This window comes from Hipposideros armiger, unplaced genomic scaffold (assembly GCF_001890085.2).
Source record: "Hipposideros armiger isolate ML-2016 unplaced genomic scaffold, ASM189008v1 scaffold_64, whole genome shotgun sequence".
Taxonomy (NCBI): Eukaryota; Metazoa; Chordata; class Mammalia; order Chiroptera; family Hipposideridae; genus Hipposideros; species Hipposideros armiger.
In genome coordinates this window covers 1,873,631-1,893,866 of record NW_017731414.1, presented here as the reverse complement: position 1 = coordinate 1,893,866, position 20,236 = coordinate 1,873,631, and the positions used below count along the sequence as shown (strand labels likewise).

Sequence of the window (20,236 nt, the reverse complement as noted above, 5' to 3'; positions counted from 1 at the left end):
CGGATGTGCGCGTGGACCAATGAACGCTGCAGTTGCAACGGCGGCTGCCAATCGGCACGGTGGGGGCGGGGCCGGGCGCCCGAGCCTGGTTCCCGAGGCGCGACGGCTGCGTCTGGGCGCGGGGCAGCCTCTGCCCCTTTAAGAACGCCCGGAGGATACAAGCAGGAAGGGGGCGGTGCCTGAGCTGGAGACGGATGTGCGCGTGGGCCAATGAACGCTGCAGTTGCAACGGCAGCTGCCAATCGGCACGGTGGGGGCGGGGCCGGGCGCCCGAGCCTGGTTCCCGAGGCGCGACGGCTGCGTCTGGGGGCGGGGAGGGGGCTGTGCCGGCCGGGGGCGCTGCTCGGGCCTAGGCCGGTCCGGGGGCCGGCGCTGCCGGGCTGCGACCGATGGGCGGGGCGAAGGGCCGCGGGGGAAGCGAGCCGGGGGGCGCGGGGGGTCGAAGTGCCCAAGGGGGCGCGGCCCGGTGGAGGCGGCGGGGATGGGAGCCTTGGGGGGCCGAAGGGTGCTAGGGGGTTGTTGCTGGTAGAGACGTGCAGGGCCGGGGGCGCTCGAGGGGTGCGGGGGGTAGGGGCCCTTGACTGGTGGCGTCAAACAGACGTGGGACTTTGGGTGCTTGGGTTGGGGGATTGACGGAGGGCCAGGGTCAGGCCCAGGCCGGGGATGTTTGGAGAGCGTAGGGTGTTACGGGATCGGGAGGGGGGCGTCCGACATTGGGGTGTTTACCCCGCGACAGAGCGGCTGTGGGGGCAGCTGGCCCATGCTGGGGGTGGTGGTTGGGGGAGGGGGTATGGCGATTTGTGCGGGCGCAGGGGATTATGGGGGTGGGGGCTAGGTGGGTCTCAGAAAAAGGGGCCCGATCCCGGAAGGAGCAGGCAAGTGAGGGTTAGGGAGGAGATGGGGGATGCTGTGTGTGTTAGAATGACGGCTCTACTTACCTCCTCCCCCACCCCCGCTTTCCCAAGCTTGGGGTCTGGGAGAGTGCGGGGCGGGGGAGGCAGTCCTTGATGACCCAAGGAAGAGGCTGTAGAATGCGGTGGGAATATCCACCACTCCTGTAAAGAAGGCTATTTTGGTAGGGTGGTCAGGAAACCCGAGGAGAGGATAAAGGGCTCCCAGAGAAAGGTTTGGGCCAGGATTACTGGTATGGTGAGGGGATGGGTCCGTGGGGGGCGGGGGGGGGGCGGGGGTTTAGGTTCAGCGTATAGAAGGAAAAGGCTTGGGGTTTCTGGGTGGTGGGAAGTTAGCAGGGGACTCTCCTTAGGGGAAGGGGCAGCTGGAGGTGGGGAGCTCTGGTAAAGACTTAACTCTCCTCTTAAGCTCTAAAAATAGCCCCTCAACACCTTACGGACTGTCCCCCTGAAAAAAACTGCAGCACCTCCTCTGGGAATTTAATCAGATAAAGCCCTGGGTTCAAATCCTGCCCGAGTTATCTTGCTCTGTGACCTTGGGCAAATGGCTTTGCCCCTCTGGGCCTCAATTTCCTTTTCTGCAAAATATGGGAGGGATGTTTCCTACTTCCTGGGGTGTTTATAAAGATTAAATATTAGCTTAATAATAGCTAGCACTGTTTGAGCCTGATGCCCTGGGCTTGATCCTCAGGTCCTTAAATCCTCTGGACAAGCCAGGGTTGTTGCTCTACTCACTGTACAGATGAGGAAACTGAGGCCTGGAGCCCCTGAATCACATAGCAAATGATCCACTGCACAGAGAGCAGATACACAGAAGGATTTGAGGGGTTGGGTGTGGTTTTTACAAACCCAATCCATTTCCCCCACCAGGGCCAGTTCCCGTCCCCCCAGCAGCATGGCATCCTGTGCTGAGCCCTCTGCCTCAGGCCCTGAGCCTGCCACCCTTCCACCTGCTGGGGTCCCACCACTTGAGGACTTCGAAGTGCTGGATGGGGTAGAAGACGCAGAGGGTGAGGAGGAAGAAGAGGAGGAGGAAGAGGAGGAGGAGGAGGAGGAGGACCTGAGTGAGCTGCCGCCACTCGAGGATGTGGGGCAGCCCTCACTGGAGGAGACCGAGCAGCCGGGGGCCCTGGCACGAGAGTTCCTGGCTGCCATGGAGCCTGAGCCCGAGCCTGCCCCGGCCCCGGACGAGTGGCTGGATATCCTGGGTAAGGAGCAGGGGTGGCTCGGGTTGACCCACAGGACTTGGACAACTCCAGTTCTGGAGTGACCTTGGCCCAGGCCTTCTCCCCTGAGCCTCATTTCCCCATCTCTGACGTGAAATAGGTTGGAAGTAAAACATGTAGTAACCACGGTGATTGCCAGCCACAGGCAACTGCTTGAGACATTTCATGTGTATGAACCTCTTTCATTGTCACATACACAGAGCAGCTCAGAGAGGCTGAGTCACCCGTCCAGGGCTACACAGCCAGCACACCAGGCACTGGCAGCTCCCAACCTCCACTGCTTCTTTTCTCGGCATTTGTCTAACAGGTACCCATCCCCTGGAAAATGTATCCTGAGTTCATATAAGTCTGGGGAACATCCTAATTTGTTCATTCTTCTGTCTGGCTCACAGTATTCATTAGTGTTCTAATTGCTCAGAGAAGTCCTGCAGGAAAGAAACTTGGAGAACCCACACATGTGTCCCCACTATGAACCCCACATCACAGCAACTCTGGAAACTAGAGAAACATATTGCTACTAGTACTGATATCTAACATGCCAAATAATGCTAGTGTCCACATGAATAATAGTAAAACGTCATCATTACTACCACTACTACCGTTTTTGCTGACACTAAAGCGATAGTATCCAATAATACTGATTCTGATAAACCAGCAGTTATTAGTGTCACTTCTGCTAATAAAAATGTTACTACTACTAAAAATAGCACCAGGTAATATTGACTGCCCACTGGTTCTGTGCCAGGCTTATGCACCATCTTCCTTTATCCTCACAACAACCCCGTGATATAATTCCTACTGTACTCCTATTTTACAGATGGGGAAACAGGCTCAGAGAGGTGAGGGCACTTGCCCAAGGTCACACAGCCTCCTTGACTATACTAGAGTCTGGGAAGCTTTTCTCTGTTGATACTAGGAACTGCCCTGCTCCACATCTGAGCAGGAGGCTGGCTTTGTCTGTTTATATTCAGAGCCAGCCGCGTTCTGAGGTCAGAATTCAGGCTTCTAGACAAGGAAATTGAAGCCTTGAGAGGGGATGTGATTTGTCCAGAGATACCCCCATGAGAGGCAGTGCCTCGTTGTGACTCTGACAGCACATCCACCATTAGTGCCCTGAAACCTCAAGACACAGGGTACTCTGGATCCATTAGATCAATGGTTCTCAGGCTGGTTGTGGGGATGTGTACAAGTTTGGGAGCAGCACAGAAATTTGGAACATTCTGGAATATTCCAGAATATGAATAGATACTTCCCTATCCCTAATCTTTAGACTAGGGTCCACTCAGACTTATGGTATATTCCAGACCAGTGGAATACTATGGACTCCTGGGACTCTGAGGCCCAGAGGTATGAGGTCACCTGCCCAGTAAGTGGCAGAGCAGCCGTTTGAGGCTCAGCTTGTGCCCTGGTGCTGGGCTACCCCCAGGATGTAGAGCTGGTGGGGTAGGGGTTTAAGGGAAGGGGCTCAGGGAGCAGGTGCCCATCTGAGGCACTCGGTGACAGGTTTCTTGTTCCTGGTTCCTGGCAGGGAATGGGATGTTGAGGAAGAAGACACTGGTCCCAGGCCCACCTGGCTCAAGCCGCCCAGCCAAGGGCCAGGTGGTCACAGTGCAGCTGCAGACATCACTGGAGAACGGCACACGGGTGCAGGAGGAGCCAGAGCTGGTGTTCACCTTGGGTGACTGCGACGTCATCCAGGTTGGAGTGGGTTGGGGGCGGGGCAGGGTGGGGTGGAGGCCTGATGGAGAGAGGTGTGTGGTGATGGCTGGGTGGGCTGGGTGAGGGCGCTGTACCTGAATCCACCTGACTGTCATGACCCCGCACACCCAGGCCCTGGATCTCAGTGTCCCCCTCATGGACGTGGGGGAGACGGCTATGGTCACTGCTGACTCCAAGTACTGCTATGGCCCCCAAGGCAGGTAAGAACCTGCAACCAGTGGGCATTATTGCCCTGTTGGGGTGGGGAGGAGGTAGATACATAACTCTCCAAGTCACATAGCTCGAAGGTGGCAAGAGTCACTTTTCTTGCATTTTACCGAGGAGCAGGTGACAGTGGGCCAGCTCCAGGACTTGAGCCCTTTTCCGCCTGCTCCTGAGCCTGTCTAGTGTATATGGGGTCCTGTCATGGCTGCCAGGTTTGAGTGCTCCCCCCGCCAACCCCTCAGCAGGAGCCCGTATATTCCCCCTCATGCGGCACTGTGCCTGGAGGTGACCCTGAAGACAGCTGTGGACGGGCCTGACTTGGAGATGCTCACAGGGCAGGAACGTGTGGCGCTGGCCAACAGGAAGCGGGAGTGTGGCAATGCCCACTACCAACGGGCTGACTTCGTGCTGGCTGCCAACTCCTATGACCTCGCCATCAAGGCCATCACCTCCAGCGCCAAAGGTGACCTCCCTGTCAAATCCCCCCACCTACCCTGCAAAGGTGTCTGTTAGTGCCAGAAACCTCAAGCCACAAAAGGCCTAGACTCAGAATGTTCTAGAATATTGCAGAATATGGGTAGATGTTCAGCCGTCCCTAACCTTGAGGCTAGGGTCTACTCCAGCCCTGCGGTAGATTCCAGATCAATGGGATGTTACAGAATACACATAGATGTGGGGGCGCAGTGACTGCAGATGGTGTCACTCCACGTGCCTGTGGTTAAGTTTCTGCTTTACTTAGGCTGTCTTGTAGACTCCTTGGGAATTTCTTGAGGACAGTGTGGTCTTGGCCTGTGTTAGAAATAGGGAAACTGAGGCCAGAGAGGTCTGAGGTCCCCTGAGCAGCAGCAGCCCCCGCCTCCCTTAGCCAGAATACTCCATTAGAGACACCTCCCCAGGCTCCTCTTCTACCAGGTGCAGAGGGATGGGCCTTGGCCTGGGTGACGTAGTGGGCGGGCAGTTGTGGGGTGCTGGTGGCATGGAAACTGCTGCTGAGGTTGAACACTGTCCCCCACAGTGGACATGACATTTGAGGAGGAGGAGCAGCTCCTGCAGCTGAAGGTGAAGTGTCTGAATAACCTGGCGGCCTCACAGCTGAAGCTGGACCACTACCGGGCTGCGCTGCGCTCCTGTAGCCTTGTGCTCGAGCACCAGCCTGACAACATCAAGGCGCTCTTCCGCAAGGGCAAGGTGGGCCTTGGCCAGGGGCGGGCAGGCCACGCATGGGTGGCCAGGCTGGCACCCCTAGCCCAGAGCAGTGGGACTGGTCCTGAACCCAGGATTTGAAAAGGGCATAGGCGTCAGCCAACTAAGCTCTCGGGGGTATAGATGGGGAAATTGAGGCCCAGACAAGTTCAGAGATGTGACTTGAGTCACAGCAATTCATTAACTGAGGCCAGATGTGAACCCCAAGCCTTAGGTTCCCACGCACTGCCCTGTGGCCCAATGGTGACTGCTCCTTACATATAATCCTTCATGGCTGTTATCTCCCGCAGAACAAAAGTTGAGTCTTTATTGCAGCCCTTGGGGCTTTGAGCCATCTGATCTTCTTCCTCCTGCCATCACCTTTTACCTTACCTCTTGCTTCTCCATCATGCCCAGCCTCCTCACTGCTTGCTGTCCAGGTCAGATCTCTCCCACCCTGGTGCCTTTGCATAGGGTATACTTTCTGCCTGAGACATTGATACCCCAGGTATTCCCATAGGTTCTTTCCCCGCCTTCTTTAGGTCTTTGATGTCTCCTTGAGAAGCCCTTCCTGCTGCTCCCACCCTGACCCCTGCCTTGTTTATATTTCCCATGTCATCACCATCACATGGAAGTATTAAGCCTCTTGTCTATCTACTCTGCTGGGTGGTGGGGATTTTGTCTGTCTTACTCACTGCTAAATCTCTTAACCCTGCAAAGAGGGACACACACGCAGTAGGTGCTCAGTAAGTGCTGGTGAAACATACGGGAGAATTTGTCCTGCATGGACTTGACCTTCATTGCTTTTGCCCACATCTGTTTATTCTCACAGCAACCCTGGATGGGGTGGAATGGGGAGACTCTCAGTACGTTTTAGCAGTAAACTGAGAAAACTGAGGTGCAAGTAGGTGCTGGGTCACCTAGTGTGTTTGTAAGAGGCTTGAGTAGGGCCTCGCTCTAGCCAGCATTTTTAAAGCACTTGCTGTGTATAAAGTTCTGCATAGAAATGTGGGGAGGAAGACAATGCCATCCCTATTTTTCAAGGGTTTGTAATCCTTTTGGGGGCTGTGGGACTGCCTGCTTGTGTAGCTCACACATGTTTAGATCTGCTGCTTGAAGGTCACAGAAACCCACTCAAACAGATTCAAGCAAAAGGAGGGATTGATGGTTTGTGGCACTGTCAAGTCCTGGGTTTCTGGTTTCAGGCAGGGCTGGATCCAGGCATTAGCAATGTTGTGGGAATGCTGTGTCTGTCTGCTGTTGGTCTCTCTCTCTCTCTCAGGCAGGCTCCTCTCTTGGGAGTGACCAAGATGTTCTCCCCTGCCCCTGAAAAGCTCCAGGCTTCCATCCTCCCCCATTAGCAACTGGTCCCCCCATGGCACCAGCATATTTCAGGCTGTATCTCATTGGTTTGCTTGAGACACATGCTAACTCTGAGTTATTCACTGTGACCAGAGCTTTGGAAATATCCAGTTAAGGTGGCGAGGGAGGAGGAGGTGAGTTGGGCATCCAGATCTCCTGCACAGGCTGAGACAGACACTCAGGGAAGGAAGAGCAGATTGGGGGGACAACACTGAACCCAGTGAGGTGCTCATGGAGTTTGAGGGCTGAGGAGAGCATCATGGGGTGGCTGAACCCCTGGAACTATTGCTTGAGATATATTTGGGACTCTCAGGGTGGCTAGGAGCCTGGCAGGAGTGGGTTTTATGAAAGCATGGCCCAATATGGGTCCAGAGTGATGCCATATACTTCCTCCCATAGGTACTGGCCCAGCAAGGCGAGTACAGTGAGGCCATCCCCATCCTGAGGGCGGCCCTGAAGCTAGAACCTTCCAACAAGGTGAGCGGAACTGGGGTACCCTGGGGACTTGCCCTACTGGCCTGTTTGGGAAGTCCCTTCTATCATTTGCTCCTTGTCTCTCTTGTGGCTTTCCCTGTGGTGTTTCTACCTGAGCAATGTCAGGGGGTGGGTGGCTGACGGGTCCCAGCCAGCTTGCTGAGATACTCATGATCCCTGCATCGGTGGTCTGAGCTCACCCCCAACCAGTGGTCCCAGAAGCCAAGGGCACCACCAACTTGGCCAGTGCCAGTATCCTCAGTTTTCTTCCTAGAACCTTCCTCTCTTGGCCATCTTGTGCTCTACCCCATCCACAGTCTCCCTAGAGGGATGGAGATGGCAGCCCCCACTTTGCTGATGCCCAGAGAGGGGCAGAGAGAATCCCCGTGTCCCAGTGCTTTCAGCCCCAAAGTGACCCAGGGCGCCAGAAAGGCAGAGCACCAGCGATGGCAGGTCATGTTGGCTGCTGCTCTTAGCCCAAATGCTGCCCACCTCTCCCAGACGATCCATGCAGAGCTCTCGAAGCTGGTGAAGAAGCATGCGGCCCAGCGGAGCACGGAGACTGCCCTGTACCGGAAAATGCTGGGCAACCCCAGCCGGCTACCTGCCAAGTGTCCTGGCAAGGGTGCCTGGGTGAGCTGGGGCTGGTGGGCAGGGAGGTTCCCGGAGGAGGGGCCTGTGTAAACTGTGTTGGTATCTGAGGCCCAAGACATCAGTCTTGATTGCCCTCCAGTCTCCTCCCCTTCTCCCTTTATCCACAGTCCATACCATGGAAGTGGCTGTTTGGGGCGACTGCTGTTGCCCTGGGGGGCGTGGCTCTCTCTGTGGTCATCGCTGCCAGGAACTGATCACCCAGGTGGCCGCCACCCCTTCTGAGCACCATGGACCCCACCCTGAGCTCCCTAACTTTCCTAGGCCCCTTGTCCACTGCCCTCTCTGGCCTAGCCCCCTCCTGTGGGGCGGGGACAGCGAGGTTTAGGGGTCACATGGCCCAGTGAGCAGGAGGGACTGAGGCCCTATAGGAGGAAAGTGAGGCAGGGCCTGGGCCCCACATCCAGCCTGAAGGGAGGGGGCCCTCATTCCTCCAGACCCAATTCCCACCCCCATCTCCCTGGGTTAGGTCTCAACAGGGGCCAGCCTCAGTTTCTCCTGCCCAACAGGCCTGGGGGCAGCTCTTACCCCATCCATTCCCTGTCCAAGTGCCAACCCCTCCTGCCCAGCCTGCTGCACCTCTGTCCAGGCTCTCTCCCCCCGCTCCTCCCTCCCAAGTGAAATAAAGCCTCCCACCCCGCATTCTGCTGGCTCCGGAGTCTTCTTTCACCGCCACTTGGGGCTAGGCTGGAGCAGAGGGCAGGGTGGGGTGTCTCCACTTGGGCTGCAGCAGACCCTGGTTACAAAGAGGGAAACAGCCCTGGACAAGTGGGGTGATGTGCCCTGCTCACTCAGCTGTGAACTCTTAAGGAGTTCACACTCCTTAAGAGTTGGGGTAACTACCTGTTACCCCAGCCTCTCTTGTTTCTGTTTTCTGAAAATGGGGACCCTGATGGGGCCTAATTGGGGGCTTCGCTGAGACCAACAATTGCAGGGGTCTGGCTATGCAGTTAGCTGACAGCCCCATGTCTGGGCAGCAGCAGTATAGCCAGTGCAAAGGCTAGAGCTCCTGCAGTGAGTTTGCAAGGTGGAGGATGTGCGGAGGGGCCACCCCAAGGTGATGAACTAGCTTACAATTTCTTAGGTGACCTAGTTCTTAGAGACTTTTGAAAAGAGCATGTCAATGCCTGGTGATTCTTCCTTTATTGTTCCTGGGGTCCTGTTGGGAGCCACTTGGACGTTGAGTATAAAGTGGACAAATACTTGTTACCAAGCAGTGAAGCCCATGGTTGCAGTGTTTCTGATTCTCTTAACTTCTCAAGCCTCAGTTTCGTCATCTGGCAGATGAGTCCAAACCACTGTATCCACCGTGGGTGGCAGGCACTGAGCAGTTCATGGTTGGAGGGGAAGGGCATGTAAATAGATGGTAGTGCTGACCTGACAGTGGTGGGACAGAACTAATGAGATTACCTGGGCAGAGACATAGAAAGTCCCTGAACTTCACCTTCCTCTCATCCATCAAAATTCATCCTATGACCACAGTCTGTAATTAGATTAAAGGGAGAAAGAAAATGACTTAAGAACTTTCCACAGGTCAGGAGGCCCACGAGTCCAGGAGGATCTTGCCTGGGCAAGCCAGCAGTGTTCTTCCACCTCAGTTCCCCACCTGTACAATGAGAGCTTGATAAAATGGCATAATTTCTGTGGAAAACAGCCTGGCAGTTCCTTGAAAGGTTAAACATAGAATTACCATATAACCTAGCAATTTCACTCCTAGGTATAGACCCAAGAGAAGGGAAAACATCCATCCACACAAAAACTTGTACATGAATGTTCACACCAGCTCTATTCATAATAGTGAAAAAGTGGAAACAACCTAAATGTCCATCAATGGATGATAAACAAAATATGGTCAGTCCATACAATGGAATATTACTCGGCCATAAAAAGGAATTAAGCACTAACATGCTACAATGTGAATGAACCTTGAAAACATGTTGAGTGAAAGAAGCCAGACACACAAGATCACGTGTTGTATGATTCCATTGATAGTGAAATGTCTAGAATTAGCAAATCCATAGGCACAGAAAGTAGGTTAGTGATTGCCAGGGGCAGCAGAAAGAGGAGTAGGGTTTCCTCTTGTGGTGATAAAAATGTGGAACTAGATAGTGGCTTCATAGCATTGTGAATGTATTACCGTATTTCCCCATGTATGAGACGCACCCTTTTTTGAAAAATTTGGGGTCTAAAAATGGCGCGTCTTATACAGTGGTTGTAGATTTTTTTACTTGCATTTCCCACTTTTTCGCGCTTGTCTTTGTGCTCATTGTTTCGCACTTGTTACCGGTATATTAGGTTACATTTTGCCATGTTCTGCCCAGAAATAGCTCAAAAGATTTCTGTACAGTGCTGAATTCAAGTTAAAAGTGATTTAGTTTGCAAAAGTGAATGGAAATCGTGCAGCTGAACATAAGTTTGGTCCTCCTCCAACTGAGAAAACAATCCAAGACTGGCTATGGTTGGGGGTTTTGACAGTAATGAGGAGTTGTATGAATTTTATGATGAATAAAACTTGAGTTCAGGGCCGGCCGAGTGGCACGTTGGTTAAGAATTGGCTTGGGACGCCAGTTCTGAGCAGCAGGGCCCCGGTTCGGATCCCACATGAGGGCCAGTGACACTGCCCTCTACAGCTAAGATGGTGAATAACAGTTCGACCTGGAGCTGGGCTGCCGTGAGTCGCTGGCGATGGCATAGGCTGCAGCCCCTGCTGCAGTGGGCTGCCATAAGCTACCGTGTGTGGCCCGGCAGCCAGCGTGAGCGGCTGGTAGCTGGTATGAGCTGCCAAGAGCCGCTGTGAGCGGCAGTCCAGAGGCCTGCGACCGATCTGCCTCACCTGGGAAGAGCGCAATGATAATACCAACATGGGCCAGTGAAGCGACGTCCTCCACAACTAGACTGAAGAACAAAAGGACAGCAACTTGTCTGTTCCCCTCCCCCAATTCCCCAATAAAATCTTAAAAAACAACCAAAAACTTGAGTTCAATAATTTTATGTGATACATTTTTTTCAAATTTCGGGCCCCAAAATTAAGATGCATCTTACACATGGGAGCGTGTTATACATGGGGAAATAAGGTAAATGCCACTTAATTTTACACTAAACAGGTTAATTTTACAACATAAAAAAAATTTTTTTAATGGGGGATCCGGACAACCACCATCCCTCAGTGCCCATGGTGATGTAGGATTTTATTCTGTTAAAAGTCAACTCTTATAAACAAAGGTAATCTGCCCCTCAATCCTCTAAAAACCCCAGATGGGGAGAATCACATCTGCCCACCAGTCCAACCCAGCGTCCAATGCGCATGTTTGCATAACCACGCCCACTCACCCGAACAGCGTCTCGGCTGTACTCCACGTGTTTTGCGTTGGCCAGGCCCCTCCACGCCCACACTGCGGCTCTTAACTGAAGCCAAAGGCTGAAGGCTTGGTGAGACCTCATAAATAATACATCACATCAGCGCCCGGTGGGGCGGGACTTCGATACGCCTGGCTGCGTCAGGCTCATGAATAATACCTACATGGGCGGGGGCCTGGAGGGGTGCGCGTGTCGGGGCGGAGTCCGGGAAGCGGAAGTCCAGGATTGGCTTGAATATGCGGGATGCCCAGGCGGTGACTGAGAGCCCGCCCGGCCCGCAGGGGGCGTGCAGGGGGCGTGACTAGGCACGTATTATGAATAATGCAGCACGTCGGCAGGTCCTATGGTGTCAACTGGGCGTCGTAGGATCCGGAGAGGTTGTGGCCAGCCGCGTCTCATAAATAATGCAGCACGTCGGCGGGCCGTGCGACGTTGACTGGAGGCCTCTCGGGAGGGGGCGTGGCCAGCAGTCATGAATAATGAAGCACGTCAGCGGGCGGCGGGGTGGGGCGTGGCCGGCGCGCTGGCCCTGGAGCCAGGAAGGGGGGGCGGGGAGCGATGGTCGCAAGATGGCGGCGCTGAAGGAGGGTCGGAGCTACGGGCTGTCCTGCGGGAGGGTGAGCGACGGCAGCAAAGTGTCTGTGTTCCACGTGAAGCTCACCGACAGTGCTCTGAGAGCCTTTGAGAGCTATCGCGCCAGCCAGGTAAGTAGCGTGGACCCGGAGCGCGATCAGGGACGTCTGGGAGCAGGCCGGCCTCGCGCGCCCCTCGCCTGGCGTCCTGGCCTGGGGGCGCGGGGTCTAGCGTCCGGGATGCTCGCGGGTCCCTGAGCCGGCGGGGCACCACGTTCATTATCGGCGCTGGGAGGTGACACTGGCGTGTGGCCCGGGGCTCGAACTCGCGCGCTTGGTCCGGGGGTCGTCTGGGGCCTTTCCCGGCCCACTCGGCACTTGGGCAGGAACTCGTCTGCTCTGTTCTCCTGGTCGGGGGCAGGGGATTGGGGGACTTGGGGCTTCTCCGCCTGGTTACCTGGCAGGGTGGGTCAGTGGGGCACCGCTGACGGGGTACCTGTGAGGTCCTGTTCCGTTTGTGTATGGGGGAGCGGTGTTTGACTTTTTCCAATGAGGACCCTGGAGTTGGATTTAGTCTTGGTTCTTAGCAAGGGGAGTTTGTCACCTCCCCCCCAGGTGACCCTGTCTCATTGGACACTTTAGGAGAGTGGGGGTGTTTTGGGGAAAAGAAGCTGTGCATGTAAGGGGGTCGCTGGCATGGTGCCTTTCCCAGGCTAGGAGCCAATGGTGGGCAACTTGGGAGGGAGCTCTGACTACTGCACCTGGATGCAGACTCTCAAACTTCTCAGGGGCCGATTTGGGCCCATCTAGGGAAGCTCAAGGCTTTCAGTTCTGCCACCTGGCCCCGGGCAGGGGATGGGGAAGAGGCTGTTTTGCACCTTCTTTGAGTCCTGATTTTGGGGCACATCTGGGGCCGTTGTCAAAAAATCTGCTTCTTCCCATTTCTGTTTGTGTCATGGCGCCCTCCGTCTGTGTTGGGACAGAAGTTGCAGGTGCCCAGTGGTAAGGTCCTGAGGGGAGGTGGTTTGGGATCTCTTTTTCTCCTTGCCTGGGAAGTGAGGGCTTCATAGTTAGAGGTGGCTGGGGAGGTCGCACTCTGTGTTTGTGTGTGTGTATACCAGGGATGGGGGCGCCTCTGGCGGGTGAGGAGAGAGACTAACTAGGAAGGAATGTGGCTTTCTTCCTGCCCCAGACTTGTTCAACACCATTAGCTAAGCTGGGAATTTCTTCCCCGTTCATTTCCACCACTTCCCCGGTGCCCACCCTTCCCAAGTTTCTTTCCACTTTTTTGGGCAATTTCCTTCTTGTTCTGGTGTCTCAGTTTCTCCGTAATAGCAAGGGACTTCATCTTTTCTAGAAGAGCAAGTTCTCACCTTGTCAGAAGGATTCCCTAATATGAGGCTAAGGCACCGCTTCCTGAAGGGGAGTAGGTTGGGGCACAGTGGCTGGCTTGAGCCTCCCTTCCTTGTGTAATTCTGTCCCTTAGTCTTTTTCTCATGGAGATTCTAACTTGTCCTGCAGGAAGGCAGATTTTCTTAGAGACAGCTGGGGGAGAGCTCATGAGTCATGTAAATAAGGTGAACTTGATACCTGGTCACTGTGAGTTAGGAGCTCCGCCTTCCCTGCCTTGCTGCCCTCACTTGATCCAGTCGTCCGGAAGGCCCGCCTGTGCGTCCACCTCATGCTGTCACGCTGCTATTTTTAATTTAGGGTGTTGGTTACATCCCCAAACTAAGCTAGATCTTCCTTGTGTGAGGGTGAAGGTAACTGCAGACTCAGGCTGGTCCCAAGGTGAGCCCTGTTGTGTAGGTTGCTGTTGGTCACACACGAGGAGTGGCTCCCTTGAAGAATTTCTCCAAGCCATCCAGACCAACTTGGCTGGCTGGGCTAAAATTTGGGGTGACCCAAAGTTGTGTTTTTCTCAGAAGCTGTCTGGTAATTTAAGTGACTTGGCAATTTTTGTATTTAACCATACCCGTTGGGCAGTGTAGTGGATTGGGCTGATACAAGGGCAGCTCGGGTGTGCTTGGTACTTTTGGGTGCTGGGCATGGGGAAGGCAACTTGTAGAACTCATTTGTGTGACCAGAGCAGAGTATTGGTCATTAACAAACCTCAGGTGCAAAAAGTGCTGTCAATAGCATCTAGCGTTTTCTTTTTTCTCGCACTGCGGTTATATGGTTTGCCAATGGCAACTTGGGGAGAGGCTTTTTATTTTTACTTTAATTGGGAAAAGGCTTGTATGGATTCAGATGTGGTAGAGGACTGGAGAGGAGCTTCCTGTCATCCTAGCTATTGGAGCAACTCCCATAGAAGTCCCCAGGGTTTCTCTCTCCAGAGGGACCTAAAATCTGAGCTGACTTTGTGCAGAACTGGTGGCCTGCCTGGAATGTGGTGGAAGGTGAAGGTGTGGTAATACATGCAGTTGCCAGCTGTCCAGACTTGGGCTCTGTGCAGTTTTTCCTTGAATATAAAAACTCTAGCGAGTCCTGAGGGAGTCCTGTGGATCTCCTTTTTTTGCTGGGTTACTTCGGGAGAGAAGACATAACCCATCCTTCCAAGATAGCCTCACTTGTCTGCTCAGAGAAATACCCCTCGACCCTCCCAGGGGCACCTGCCTTGACCACATGGGTGTTTCATCATTGGATTTGATGAGCTCTGTTGCTGGGTGACCTTTTCCTCTCCTGGGTTATAAACTCCTTGGTGGAGAGGAGAATATTGTTGTTCATAAAGAATTGAGGGCCCAGGGAGGGTCCTAAGAAGCCTGGGGATTGGAGCCCATCTGGATTTGAATTTCAGTTCTACCTGCGTGAAGCCTTGGGCCAGTGCCTGACTCTTGCCAGTCTGGATCCTTCTCCTTACAGCTGTGAGGATCCCAGTGCCTGACCCTCTCTGAGCTCCAGATCCTCCTTCTGTTGGCACATGTGTGCCCCTCAGCACAGCGCTGACCCCTCCTGTGCCCTTGGCACCTCTACTGAAAGCGAGTCCCTGCCTAGAGGTTAGAGCGGAGCCGGTGGAGTCAGAGAGCCTGGGCTCCTGTGTCTGCCTGAATCTGACTGAACACTTGGTCTATGTAGGGCCACTGCTCAGGAGCAGGACATTCACAAGTTACCGAGGCAGGCCTCTAGTGTCACGAGCTGACATTCTAGAGGCAGGAGACAGATAATGAACAGAGTGGCACAGAAATCAACATGAAGAACTTGTTTAGCGGTCAGTGTCAGGAAGGAAATAAAATGGGCAACCTGATAGTGTGGGACAGGCAACGTGAAAGGGTGCTGGTTGAAAGAGGTGCTTCCAGGAGATGCCAGAGCTGAGGTCCGCCAAGTGAGGGGTCCAGGTATGCTGGGTACACAGGCCTGAGACATGAGGGGTTGGGGAGGCTGTCGGGGCAGGAGGGTGGCCCAGTAAGGTGTGGAGGGTGGCTGTAGGGCTGTGTCCTGGGGATGGGTGTGCCGGGAGAGGAGGTGCAGGAGGCCTGTAGTGAATACTCCACGACTGTTCTGGAGCCACGCTGGGGGCTGCTTGCCTGCTGCTCAGGGGGCGGCTGCGTGGATGTCAGCCCAGGCACTGGTAGCAGGAGGAGCCTTAATTTAGCCTCTGTTCCCCTCCCACAGCAAGCCCATAGGTAGGGCTTGTCTCCCCTTTTGGGGGGGCGTGCCCCACTTTGGCCCTAAGCAGAGCAGCTTCTTGCCAGCCATTTCTGCTTTATAGACAGGCCACCTTTACGACTAGCTGTCGTTGCCCCTCCTGGCTGTGACCTAGGCCCCTATAAACCCTTCATCCAGGCACGTGTCATCTCTTGACAACCTTGGCAGGAGAACTAGCTTATTGTTCCCACTGTGTGTTGGGGGCACTTGAGGCTCTGAGGAGCAGTGTCACCTGCCTGAGGTCACATGGACTGCCCTTACTGGCTCAGGCTGCCTCTTGAGTTGGGAGGGAGCTTGAGCTATTGGGACACAGCTATGAAAGGGAGTCACATTGTGATCTGGAGTCCTAGTTAAAATGCCAGTGTTTCAGGCTCCTGTGAGCGTTGGTGATTGACTGTATCTGTACTGTGTCTCCTCCCCCAAGAAAGCCTAAAGATGACAGTAACCACCAACTGTGGATCGATGCCCGCATGCCAGCGCTGGCCCGAGCTGCGCACTTCTTTTCATCTGGTCCCCTGTCAGCCCTGGGGTGGAGCTGTATCCATTTCTCAGATGAGGAAATGGGTTGGAGACTGGGAGATCGAGTCACTCGAAGGAATCTCCCAGCTGGCATCAGATTCAACTGAATACCCCTTCTAAAAGCCTGTGCTGGGCCTGATGGCGGGGCAAGCAGGCTAGCCCATGGGCCAGAAGTGTGGCTTCCTGCCCAAGGGCATAGGTATTCAGTTTGCTTGTGTGTTTTAAGGTGGGCACTTGATGGGTCTGGGTGGAGTGAGTCCCTCCCAGAAGGCTCATGTCTCATAGGTGCTGGAGACCGTGAGCACCCTGGGACGAGGGGTGAGTGCTGATGGTTTCTGCAGGAGGCTGCAAAGCTGTGTGAGGGTCCTGCCTGCCGCTGTGACCCTTTAGCCTTCCTTTCGGTTGCATGCCTTTCTCCACGGTGATTGTGTGTAAACATCAGGCTGCTCACAGAAACCCATTCTCTGTTGACTCATCTGCAAGGTCAGAGTTCATCACCCTTGAGGCAGTTTTGACATCACACAGCGATTGTGACATCTCTGGGGAGTCCTTGAAAAACAAGGCCACTTCTGCCGTTCTGTGTGGCTCTGGGTCAGAGCAGACCCTGTTTTGGGAATCTACTTCTCCATGACAGGAGCCCTGCCTCACCGCCTGGCAGGGCCCAGCTGGCAGTCCATGTTGTACCTTCAGGGTTTGGCCTTCCCCATTCCTTTGTTTTCAGGGCCTCGCTCCCTGTTTTTATGACTTTCTCCTTGGTCTGTGAGTTGCATAGTCTGAGATCTCATCTCCAGTGATATGTGACCACTCCCTGGTCACTCCAGAGCCCAGAGGGACACTTTTGAGAACAAGCCCTCCAAATGACCCCTGACCTGTATTGCAGTGAGTGACACAGACAATCATATCATATGGTTGTTCTGTCACTTTATTTTTTAACAAAAAAGCTGGTGTCCACAAACCATCCAGAGGAGAGCCCTCCTGTCCCCACACCAAGTGGCTGCACGGAGTCTGATGCTAATTATATCTTTGGGCTGGGTTCCTCCCTGGCCACGGCTGCATCACTTGGTCATGGGGCACATTTGTGACTCGCCACAGCTCCTCTGGAAGGGAAGGAGTTTTGCATGTTTCTGAAGTTCATGGGGTCACCGAACCCCCATTTAAAAGCGACATGTGTGAAAAGTTTATTAATTGTTACTATAAAAGCAGTATGTAGCTCAGTGTAGAAAGCTGGCAAAATACCTAAAAGTAGCAACTCCCTGTTCCCACGGCTACTGTTGGCCGCTCAGCACCTGCCTTTGTCTTACATCTGGCCACAGTGTTATCACAGTGGTGTCCTTGTATAATCTTAGGTCTCATTTCTTTCCTGATATTGTGTAAGCTCAGTTTTTGACCACAATGGTAAGCTTCACTTTTTAGTGGCTGGGTCTCTGCAGTGTGGACCCTGACAGGTTGCTGTTCATCCAGCGCTGCACTGATCCAGGGGTTCCTGGGTGTGCAGAGCCATGTCCACTGTCCTGAGCCGAGTGCTGTGCAGAGGTGCTAAGGTGTGGTGAGGGGTGTTCTGTCATCCCTGTGTGTCCTGAGTGGAGTGGGAGGCTGTAGGTGTCACAATCGAGGCCCAGGAGGGATGGGGTCTGACCTGTGGGGGTGGGTAGTTAGGGAGGGCAGGCCTGGAGGCAGGGATGCCTGGGCTGGGGGTGTTGAGGGCTGGGTGAGGAGACATGTGGGAAGGATGTGGGCCATCCCCCTGTGCCTAGTTGAGGGGTGGGGGACATTGTTAGCCTTTCCTGATTCTGGCTATGGCACAAACGTCTTCACACACTGGACTTTATGTCATGCCTGAGCTGGGGGGTTTGAGAGTCAGGCTATGCAGGATTCTGGAGTGACTGTTGGCTGGAGGGAAGGCGAGTGTGGTCAGGAGAGCTACTGCAGGTTTGTGGCAGATGGGCAACATCAGCACAATTGTCGTTGCTCCAGAGCCCACATCTTTCTGGGTTGCCACCTTGTCCTAGGGAGTGGATGTCATCAGGTTCTTGACAGCATCCTGACACTGCAGTTTGAAGGTGGTTTTGAACTGATGTGGTGGCTGTGAGAGCAGCAGCCTTTCTTATTCCAGTTCTTGGATTGTGTTCTTGGCTTGGGGCAGTTGGATGCCAGGTTTCCTTTATTTCACTGGTGTTGACCAGTTTCTGGACAGTGTGTGCGCTGGACGCTGGCCAAGCCTGGACAGAGGGACTGCACCCTGAAACAGTGCCTATGGGTTCAGCGTCTCCCTGAGTTAGCCTCTTGGGTGGGCAGGTGCACTCCACAACAGGAGGTCCTGGCAGGGTTCAGCCCATCTTGGACAGCTCTGCCAGGTGATGGAGGGCTGCAGTTAATGCTCTACGATGTTGCACTGTCATCATTTCCTTAGTTCTTTAGGAGGGGGGACTGAGGCTCGACACAGGGGCGCTTTGTCCAAGAATGTGCCCTCCCAGCTGCCCTATTGCTACCTCAGGCCTGTGGGAGGGTGGGGGCGGCGTTAGCTCCTTGCCTTTCTCCTTGCTGCCTTGTGTCTGACTTAGATACTCAGCGTGGGTGTCTTAGCAAGGAGGCACATCCCTGAAGAAGGTGGCCTGGCTGTAGCCACTTCTGCTGACAGCCTGGGACCCAGACCACTGGCTGTCTCTCTGAGGCTCAGTTGAAGCAGCACCTGAGATTGCAGTGGTCTCCCAGGTCAGATGAGTAAGGCGTGTGGAAGCTGACTGCTCCTGCCCTCAAGTGTGTGTCCTGCAAATGAGCTGAGAAAGTGCAGCCCTTCAGAATTTAAAGTGCCTGCTCCTGTGCCTCTATTGTTAAGGATTTCTTTTTTCAATAAAGAAATGACTTACTCTAGTTTCTTTAGTAGCTTTCCTTCCAGGAACCCCACTGCACCGTGTTGGAGGGAGCTGGGCCCTCTGGTGCATCCCCCTTCTCCATCCCTCCAGCAGTCTTGGGGCAGTGATGGTGGAGTGGGCAGCGGGCAGGGGCAGGAAGTGCTGACTGAGTTTCTGGAGACACATCCGACCGGGCCTGGGGTAACTGCTGAGTCCACTGGGCTGGTGGCTGCTGCTGACGGAGTGTGAGGAGCCAGGGCTGGAGTCTGGGATTCAGTAGCTCTGTCTCTGCCTTTAGGCTGTGCTTCAGCGTGTGGGTGTTGGGGAAGCACAGGGCAGCCTTGAGGGGCCAAACCTCCCCTACGGGAGAATGCTATTTCCTGGGGATGTGAGGTTGGGGGTTCAGTTCCTTTCATCGTCCAGCCTGGGTGAGCAGGGCCCTGACAAAAGTATTTAAGGGCTGAGCAGCAGGCTCCCTCCCGCCCCATCCTTCCCTGAGCCCCTTGGCCTCTTTCTGGGCAGGAGTGGCAGAGTGAGGGGCCTGATGAGTCCTGGCCCACCTCTCCCTGCTCCTGGCTGAACACATGCACATGGCCTCCATGTCCTGGTTATCAGACTGACTTGGCACTTACTGGTGCTCAGGCTGACTAGGCCTCACCCTGTGGCCCCCATGACCCTGTGGGGGAGGCCGACCAGGAGCATGGTAGTGACAGCTACACGCAGTGACACCAGAAGGGAGAAACTCAGAGAGCGATGGGCTGGAGGTATCCACTAGAAGTGGGGTAGGCAGAACCTTTGGGGAAGAGGCCAAGATTGGGGAGATTGGGGAAGTTTGTGTGAGATCTGAGAGAGCGGCACGGGAGGGAGGCTGGGTGGCTGAGCAGCTGAGGGCATCTTAAGGGGTGCTGGGGTGGGAATTTGAGGTTAATTCTATTATGCAGGGAGGCCTGACTAAGCTGCTGTGGCTGCTGTGCTCTGCGTGTGTCTGCAGTGCTCTGTACAGTGTTAACTACTCCAGCCACTTCCTGGGCTCACTATGGGAGCTCCATTGGGAGCTCCATCCTGTGACTGACAGGACTGGGGGAGGGGCCAAGGTCAAGGAGGTCTTGGGAGTGCTACAACCAGTCAGCACCAGTCTTTACCTGGAACCTCTCAGAACATTTAAAACAATGTTTTTAAAATTGTGGTAAAATACATATAACAAAATTTATCATCTTAACTATTTTTAAGAGCACAGTTCAGTGGCATTAAGTACATTCACATTGTTGTGCTGCCATCACACCATCCATCTCCAGAACTTGTTCATCTTCTCAAACTGAAACTCTGTCCCCATTAAACCCTAAGTCCCCATCCCCTTCCCCCAGCCCCTGGCACTCACCACCTACTTTCTGTTTCTATGAATCTGATTACTCAAGGGACCTCATATAAGTGGAATCATACAGTATTTGTCCTTTTGTGATTGGCTTATTTTACTCACCATAATGTCCTCAGGATTCATCCATGTTGTAGCAGATGTCAGAATTTTCTTCCTTTTTATGGCTCAATAATGTTTCATCATATGG

At 54.1% G+C, this 20,236-nt stretch overlaps 2 protein-coding genes across 4 annotated transcripts in view; both read left to right on the top strand.

The window, feature by feature from the left end:
* Nucleotides 1–547: 547 nt before the first annotated feature.
* FKBP8 (FKBP prolyl isomerase 8) lies at nt 548–8,371 on the top strand. Of its 3 annotated transcripts, none has more exons than XM_019642080.1 (9): nt 548–558; nt 1,782–2,119; nt 3,666–3,835; nt 3,968–4,056; nt 4,303–4,523; nt 5,076–5,248; nt 7,004–7,081; nt 7,580–7,711; nt 7,840–8,371. In XM_019642080.1, the coding sequence occupies exons 2-9, from the start codon at nt 1,807–1,809 to the stop codon at nt 7,924–7,926; spliced, it is 1,263 nt and encodes a 420-aa protein (XP_019497625.1). In that variant the 5' UTR covers nt 548–558; nt 1,782–1,806; the 3' UTR covers nt 7,927–8,371. The 3 variants fall into 3 exon arrangements, with proteins under 3 accessions (XP_019497625.1, XP_019497624.1, XP_019497623.1); XM_019642079.1 differs by lacking the exon at nt 548–558 and adding an exon at nt 604–612; XM_019642078.1 differs by lacking the exon at nt 548–558 and having other exon boundaries at nt 4,306–4,523.
* Nucleotides 8,372–11,608: 3,237 nt separating this feature from the next.
* ELL (elongation factor for RNA polymerase II) overlaps nt 11,609–20,236 on the top strand; it is a 59,291-nt gene continuing 50,663 nt past the window's right edge. Inside the window, exon 1 of the mRNA XM_019641975.1 lies at nt 11,609–11,790. Within this exon, the coding sequence (XP_019497520.1) occupies nt 11,656–11,790 (135 nt within the window). The 5' untranslated portion in view covers nt 11,609–11,655. The remainder of the gene's footprint in view (nt 11,791–20,236) is intronic.